The sequence below is a fragment of the Lutra lutra genome, chromosome 9 (genome assembly GCF_902655055.1).
Source record: "Lutra lutra chromosome 9, mLutLut1.2, whole genome shotgun sequence".
Classification (NCBI taxonomy): Eukaryota; Metazoa; Chordata; class Mammalia; order Carnivora; family Mustelidae; genus Lutra; species Lutra lutra.
In genome coordinates, this window is record NC_062286.1 from 40,620,469 (window position 1) to 40,628,891 (window position 8,423).

At 53.2% G+C, this 8,423-nt stretch overlaps 1 protein-coding gene across 2 annotated transcripts; it reads right to left on the reverse strand.

Moving 5' to 3' along the window:
• Positions 1–2,295: 2,295 nt before the first annotated feature.
• On the reverse strand, positions 2,296–6,010 carry GNLY (granulysin). 2 transcript variants are annotated; one of them, XM_047745695.1, is made up of 5 exons: positions 5,860–6,010; positions 5,163–5,266; positions 4,614–4,697; positions 3,359–3,425; positions 2,296–2,464 (listed from the first exon to the last, which is right to left on the reverse strand). In XM_047745695.1, exons 1-5 carry the CDS (start codon positions 5,999–6,001, stop codon positions 2,382–2,384), a joined length of 480 nt encoding a protein of 159 aa, XP_047601651.1. In that variant the 5' UTR covers positions 6,002–6,010; the 3' UTR covers positions 2,296–2,381. The 2 variants fall into 2 exon arrangements, with proteins under 2 accessions (XP_047601651.1, XP_047601650.1); XM_047745694.1 differs by having other exon boundaries at positions 3,359–3,536.
• Between the last annotated feature and the right edge of the window lie 2,413 nt (positions 6,011–8,423).

An 8,423-nucleotide genomic window follows, 5' to 3' on the forward strand; every position in this document is an offset into this window, starting at 1 on the left:
CCTCTCCTAACACTGAATGTCTGACTAAGGTCACCAAGGCCCAAAAGCACCCAAAGCCAATGACCATTCCTCTGTCCTTTCTTAACTTCCCAGCAGCCCTGGACATGGTCAGCCATTCTCTAGTTCCCGAAACATTTTGTTCTCTTGGCTCTTGGGCCCCATGTCTGGATTCCCCCTGGGGATCCCACAGGCTCCCCCTCCACAGTCCCCTTGCTGGCTCCTCACCACTTCCCCCCCCCCCCCCGCCTCCACAGGCTGACTAGTCCCTTCTGTCCTAAGACAGGAATGCTCTCCTTCTGCACTTTCTCCCTGTCCTTCACATTCAGTTCAGGGACTTCAAATGTGGACTTGGTCCTGACCCCGCCCCCCCATTCACCTGCCTGTTGACATTTCTACCTGCCTGTGGAATAGACACACTTCTTAGGGTCAAAGTAGAACCCTTCCTTATTCTCTCCAAGTCCACCCATCCAAATGTCTTCCCCTCAGTACATGTCACCACCATCCATCCATGGGCTAAGGTCAGATTATTACCAGTCATTTATTTTTATTTTTAAATCATGTCAAATTTAGGAAAAACGTGTAAGACTAGAACAAAGAGCTCCTTTTCACCTTCACCAGATTTCCCCCCACCCCGTAACATTTTACTACATGTATGTGGTGTGCGTTTCATCGTAGTGTTTCTGTGTGGACATATTACCATTTCTTCTAAATCATTGGCAGTCCATTGCAGACTCGGTGCCCCACGACCCCCTTAATGCTTTAGTGCATGTTTCCTTACAAGAAGGACACTGTCATCCATAAACTGGCACCACCAGCCACATCAGGACGTTGACACTGGCACAATATTATCATTGCAGACTGCCAGTCATGTCCCTAATGGCAGGTTCATCAGTTAGAACTATGCCTAGTGTCTGCTTAGTTTCCTTTGATCCATAACAGGTCCTCCACCTTCTCTTGTCTTTCCTGACCTTGGCATAGTGAAGGCCAGCTCCTGTGTAAAAAGTCAGTTTGGGTTTGTCTGAGGTTTCCTCAGGATGTATGCATTTTGGGGCAGGAGGGGCAGAAAACATTCATCACCTGTCTGCCAGTTTTCTCCACTGTCAACTTAACTAATAATGCAATTTGTTAATTAATATCAAATTAGTAAGTATGTCTTAGGAGTATACTTGGCAATAAGTCTACATGATTATTTGGCATTCTGCAGTAAGAAAACATTTTCCTTTTTCCATTATGCATTAATTTATTATTTATATAAATTCATGGATTCTAATTTACCTAATGGGTTATACTCTGCTTTTGCCATATTCTGTTTTGTATTAAAATGGCCCAAGATTTCACCACTGGTGAAGTCTCGACCTGCTTTTATGATTGAATGCGCCAATCCTCCTTGTGATGGCCAGCAACCCTTTGCCCCACCTCCAGTGACACTCTCTTAAAGATTTGCATGTCCGTTCTCACCCATATGATTGGGGGGTGGGTGTAAACCCTGCATCAGCCCCAGCAGTGTGTCCTGACTCTGCTCACACTAATCAGTGTAGCCCATGCCCTCAGAACAGAGGGATGGGTTCCATTCTGGCCAGTGAGAACAGAGATGTCTGATGGGGCTTCTGGAAAAGACACTGCCATTCTCTTCCAAGGGAGCTTCTGAAAGACTGGATAGCAAAGAACTCTCCTTCCCTCTTCATGACATGGTCTATAATGTCAAGTTTGGACCTGATGTGCCGATGGCTGCTGCCCAGAAGGAAGCTAGCCTGAGAGCAATCTCAGTACACAGCGGTGGGAGGAACTGAGAGAACGGCCGACTCACAGGACCGGAGCTCTGGTGACCCCACAAATTTCTGGATCATTTTGTGCCTGAAGCTATCCATGGACTGTTTAATGATTTCACCCAATAAATTGCTTTATGCATTTAAGCCAGAATGAGCTAAGATTTCTGTTGCTTGCAAGCAAAAGAATCCTAAACAATACACTCCCCCAAAACAGAAAAAAAGGGGCTTCCTGAAGAGAAAAGCAAAGGACAGGTTTCTGTTCCTGATGACCGAAAGCCATCTCGGCTACAAGCCTACTGCTCTCCCCTGCTAGTCTGAGAGCTTCTGGGGGTATATTCACGGGGTACCCCAGCTCTTAGAGGCTTCATACATATTTTATGGCCCTGTCTGGTTCACCGCGAAATCCCTAGCCTCTAGAACAGAGCGGGACACATACAGTAAACGTGGACTGAATGAGTGTCTGGGTCCCCCAGGCATGCCTCCCAGCCCCTCCCCTCATACCCACCAAAGGAATGGAAGCTGTGGCTACAAGCTTGCATGACATTTTATTCTCTACCAGGGGAGGGCGCTACAAAGAGTTTGGTGAGGGAAACTGGAGGGTCCACCCTGGATTTAGGAAGGCAGGAGCTGGCGATAGTTGTTGAAGATTCCGTGCTTCTCCTGAGGGTCCGGTAAGGCCCCAGAGGCTCCAAGACCTGAAGTGGCGAGAGGAGCCTGCTGTGGGCAGGTGTGTGGGGTCTCCGGGGGAAACGGGGACCCAGAGCCACCTGTCCCTACTGAACACACCCAGAGTTACCTCCTGAAACCCAGTCAGGAGCCTGAACAGGCTGTGGGGCTTTGGAGATAAAAATCACAAGCTCCATGAAGGGAAATGGTGGGGAGCTCACTGTACAGGGTGACCCCAGATCTGCAAATCCAAAGCCTCAGTCAAGGTTAAACGTGCTGCCAGAGCCACTCAGGGGACCCTTCCCTGCCCCACGTCCCGCAGCCCTGGCATGTGCATGGACACAGCCTGAGCAGCCCTGGAGGAAGGGACTGCAGGGCCCTCCGTGCCATCGGGGTTCCTGAGCCCAGTGCTTAGGCCCCCAGGGTGCTGGGCAAAGTTGGTGCCTGGCTCCCATCCCCCAAGACCAGTGCTGGGCGGGGGAAGGGAGATCAACCAGGGCTCTGATGTCTAGGAGTATCCCTATCTGAGACCACTTCCCTGGTATCAACCTCCTTATGCATAATCATCTCATTTAATCCTTATTTGAAATAGGAAATAGGGATTGTTATGAACACTGGGTGTTACAATAAGACTGATAAATCACAGACCTGTACCCTGAAACAAATAATACATTATACGTGAATTAATTGAATTTAAATTTTTTTAAAAAGGAAAAATGATTCAAAAAAAAAGAAAAGAAAAGAAATAGAGATTATTATCCCCTTCACAGGTAAGGACACTCAGGCTCACCAAGGTGGAGCCACTTGCTCAGGTGCCGGGCTGACCATCGATGGAGACCTGCTGTCACCCCAAGATTGCCTGTGAGAAAAGCAGCACTTGCGGGGCTCCAGCCAGGAGTCCCTGCTGTCCCCTCCGCACTCACCTATTTCTGGTCTGCACATCCTGATTTTCACACAGATTTTCTGGGGGGAATTGTCATTCTCGAGAGCCTTGGTGATGGCACTAAGGTATTTAGTAACTGTTTTAACTGTTTTGTCACATAGACACTTGGGTATGTGTATCTTCCGGCATACCACGGACACAGCCCACTTGATGGCTTCCTGCAGTAACAGCACCACAGAAAGATGGAGGAGTGAGGGGTGCTCTGCCCGGGTCAGCCCCCTGTGGGCCCCCAGCAGCTCGAGGCCCTGGGCCCCACTGACCGCATTCCGGGAGTGGGACGATGCATGGAAGCAGGGGCCGGAGAGCTTGGGATTGACCCTCCTGCCCAGGCTCCAGCCCAAGCCTGGCCCGCACCGGCTGTTGAGAGGACAGTTGGCCCTGTCGTGTCTCAGTGCCCTGTACATCATCACCCCAGCCCTTGGCCCTCTGTGTGGGGAGCGGCGCCCTCGGCCGCTAGACCCACATGGAAGGTTCTGCTGCCAAGCTGCCTGGGTCCCAGGCCTGGGGCTCATGCTCAGGGCTGAGGCAGGAAGGTTGGAAGAAGAGAGAGCGTGGAGCCTTGGCACGTTCGATATTGAAGTATGTTTTGCTACCAAAGAAGTCGGGAAGGATAAAGCTGAAAACCCAGGGCTTTGGGCTGAGGGAAGGCCGGGCAGCGCCAAGAGGCTGAACCAAATCAGGGAGCAAAGGGGAGGGAGGGAGGGTGAAACGGGTCAGCCCTGACTCGGGGCCTGACAGGGACCCAAGCATGTCCCACCCCGCCAGCTCCTTTAAAAGGCTTAGGCGACTTGCAAGACGGGGATTATTTTCCATCTCATTCTTCAGGTAGGAAACCGAGGCTCAGAAAGCCTGAGGGCTGGGCCCAGGTAGGCAGCCAGGGAGTGGCAGAGCTGGGGTTGATCTGTCCTGACCCAGGCCCCCCTGGAACCAGCCTCGCAAAGCTCCTCCATGGACACACACAGTGGGGCTATAGGGGAAAGTTCCTACCTTCTCTGGGTACAAGTTTCCTTTAACAGGGGAATGGAAACCACGCGCACTCTGCTTCCTACATTCATGCGCCCAGAGCTGTGCCATTTCAGGGGATTCTCTGAAGTCAGTTCCCAGACACAGGAAGGGAGCCCACAGATTCCCTGCTGACAAGCTCTGGCCCTGCCTCAGTGCTGCCCCCAACCCCTGAATCCCCACTCATGCCCTTGACCACCCTGCAGATGGCTCCCCAAACCGCAAGACCTTACCTGCGTGTGATTGTGTCTCACGATTCTTCCCAGCCACTTGATTATAACCATACACGTCTTACAGGGGGTGATTATCTGGTCACCCTGTCAGAAAATGATACCCCCTGAGGTGATCTCTTAGACACCCCCAACAGCCCTTGTCAGGGCCCCAGGATGAGGCTCTGGGGTGCCTCCTAAGCCAGCAGGATCATCTATGTTCTTTCTGTCCTTTAGGGCCTAAAGTGGGCTGGTAGGCCCCTGCCCTCGTTCCCGCTAGTCTTCCTGGGACTGACACCCCAGACCCTGCTCCACACCCATAGCACCTTAGCCAGCTCAGCATCTCCCCCTCTTCTGGTGTCTGGTCAGACCCTGGAGGACACCATCATGGCCCCCCCACCCAGGCAGGGGTGTGCACAAAATCAGCATCTTCAGCCCACAGCCCCCCCTCCCTCCCCCCGCAGAGAAGTGCTGCCCCGCCTGGCACTCCCAGGGAGGAGACAATGGCGGAGAGGTGATGAGGGCGGGGTGGGGGGGTTGCTCTGGGAGCTGAGTAGGGAGCCAGCTGCCAACCTTGGGGTCCTCCTCGGCCAGGATCTTGAAGAACTGCTCTTCCTCATACATGTCAGCCATGGACAGGTCATTGTCCTCATGGGTCAGACCAGAAAAGGTCAGACCTGCAGAAGAAACAACATCAGCATCTCTCCACAGGTGAAAGGGGAGGGAAAGTCAGATCTCCTGGCTCCCAGGGAGCCCAGGAGGTGGCCAGAGCCCAAGACAGGGGTGGGGCTTTATGAGGAGTCCAGGAACGCTGTCCTCAAATTCTGCCCTGGGGTTGCTCTGACCCAGTCTCTGTGCCAAAGCCATGCTCTCTAGTTCTTTCTGGAAAACAGGAGGAAAAGATTATACCTCCCCTACCATCATCCATGAACCCCTCTTCTGTCTCTGTCTCTGTGTGTCTCTGTGTGTCTCTATTCTCTCTCTCCCTCTCAAAAGTAAATGCACACTGGCGATTCATAGACCTGTACCCCTGGGGCTAATAATACATTATATGTTTATAAAAATTTTTTTTTAAAAAGTACACACACAAAAACACACACACACAGATCTGACCTAAAGGAAACTTCCCTCATCTCCTCTCTGAGGTCTTTCTTCTTCTCTTGCCTTCCCTAAAGAATTCAAATCAGGTGGCCTGGCCCAGCCCACTCTCCAGAACTGTCCCTACCCTCAGCTAAGGAGGCGCTGCAAGTGGAATGGGGAATGTCCTTACCTGGGGTGGCCAGGAGCACCGACGCGAGGAGCAGGAGGGCCCAGACGGTCATGGTGGGGCAGCTGCTGACACACAGCCTCCACACCCCCTTTATGCAGGCTGGCCACCTGACAACGTGACCTTGACGGGTCCTGCTTCTCATGTAGGCCACCTCTCCAGGTCACTTGGTTTACCGCAAACACAGATACCAGCTTCTGCAGAAGAGGGGGAGGATGGGTTCTTCTGAGGTTACACACTATCTTCCACCTCCCTCCACACACACTGCTAGAACTTTCTGAGCTGAGTGGGGGGTTGGCTGGAGGGCAGCAGCTGCCCCAACCCTGCCTGAGATGTGCTAATGGAAGAGAAATCCCTGCACCTGAGGGGTCAGGTGGGGCCCTTGGCCATGGAGCATCCCGCCCCCTCCCCCTTCTCTCCCCCCTCCTTCTGGGGGCTCCCTCCACCAGCCGTCTCCCGTATTCCTGCTCTCCCCCAGCCACAGCAGCCCACCGAGAGCTACCAGATTCTGCCTGATTTAGAGACAGGTCCCTCCGTGTAGATGCTGACGGCTCCTCCCAGCCCAGCTTCCTCGGGGTGGTGAACCCCAAGCATGAGGACTGCAGAATCCCTGGTCCCCAGCTCCTCACCAGCCTTCTGGCCATCACCATGGAGGCAGGCTTTTCCCTCAGAGCCCAATCTGTCAGTGACGTGGTCCACAGGGAGAGACAACCTGTGGGAAGAAAGTGAGCCCCGGCCAGGGATCTAGTCCCAGCTCCCCGGGGCTCTGAGTCCTCATCTGTGCATGAACGTCACTGGCCTTCCCCTGCAATAGACATAGGCTGCCCAGTCAGCATCCAGGACCAGATAAATCACAAATAATTATTTCACATGTATGATTCCAAACATGGCATGGAATTTACTCGTTCTGTGTGCCCTGTTCACCTGACACTCACATGACCCAGGGTGTCCCATCTTTTGTCCAGCACCCTTCACCCTCCTCCTGCACGGCTCAGAGGAGGAGACTGGGTGCAGAGAGCAGGGGCCCTGACCTCAGCCACACGGGCTGCTGGTGGCACTGCCTGGGCTGGAACTCGCTTCCTACCTCCTTTGGGGTCTTTCACCCCAGCTGCTGAGACGGCAGAGCCGCCCAGCCAGGACCAGCTGGCACGGTCCCCTCAGCACCTCCCAGCCCTCCAGCGCCCCTCAGCATTTGCTCTCACTACTCCACCCTCTCCCACTGCCTGGGAATCCCTTCACGGGCTGAGGACCAAGGGTCAGCCTAAATTCTCTGAATTCTTGTATCTTCCCTGAGCTCATTCAGAGCCTGCCCGCCTCTGCGGAGAAGGAAAGTGGGTGGAGCTGTAGGCCAGCAGACCCCAGACAAGCTGGGGGCACCTGAGCAACATTCCCCATCTCTTGGAGTCTCAGTTCCCTTATCTATGAAATGGGCGTAGTGTCGCTTGCGCATAGGGCTCCCATGTGGCCTGTCTTTCTGCATGAGGAAGCTTTTCAGCCTGCACTGTGCCGGCCGAGGTCGGCTAATGTCCTGGGTGGTTTCTGTGAGCGCTGCTCCCGTGGGAGGGGACTGGGAGGGGGTTCCTGTCCTCAGGGGGAAAATGCCCTGCTGGGAAGGTGCCACAGGTATTGTCCCCACGGGACTCCTCCGTAGCCTTGACATGCCAGCATTGCTGGTGGGTCCCCAGCTTATCAGTCTCTCCTAACATCATTGGCCACAAAACCTTCTGGTCCAGGAGCTATTATGGGATCGAGGGACACTAGCTGACCTGGTACCCGTCTCAGGATGTGTCTTCAGGAGCACTGCCGCCCTAGCAGCCACTACAGCGTGAGGGGCAGCTGTCCTAGGGACTCAAAACAGAAGGACGGACAGCCAGGCCCCTCCCCAGACGGTCAGACTGAGGTCCTCCTCATTCTCACTTCCTTTCCTGCTTCAAGGTGGGCAGTGCGGAGAGTGGGCTAAGCAGGTTCACTACACCCCAGGGTGGGCCAGACTAAGCCGAGAAGCATGGGGGCCTCCAAGTCTTTTCTGGCTCTTCTCCCCAGCCCGAGGAGGGCAGACACACCCACACACTCACTACACATACACTCACTCACATCACACTCATAATGACGCACACTCATACACTCTGCAAAGTACTCACACACTAAGTGTCAGACCACACACTCACACACATTGCACATGTGCGTGCACAGACACACACACCCCATCTTTATTCCTGCCCATTGTGGATGCCACCAATGCCAGACTGAGGAGCATGGAATTTCAGCATTTTAAGTACTTTCATCTCCTATTTCTATTTTTTATTAAAAAATATTTTAGGGGCGCCTGGGTGGCTCAGTCGGTTAAGCGTCTGCCTTCAGCTCAGGTTATGATCTCAGGGTCCTGGGATTGAGCCTCACATCGCACTCCCTGCTTAGCAGGGAGCCTGCTTCTCATTCTCCCTCTGCCTGCTGCTCTGCCTACTTGCGCTCTCTCTCCACCTCTCTCAAATAAATAAAGTCTTAAAAAAATTTAAAAAATATGTTTTAATCAGATAAGAAAGTTCAAATGCAACTGCCTAAAGTTA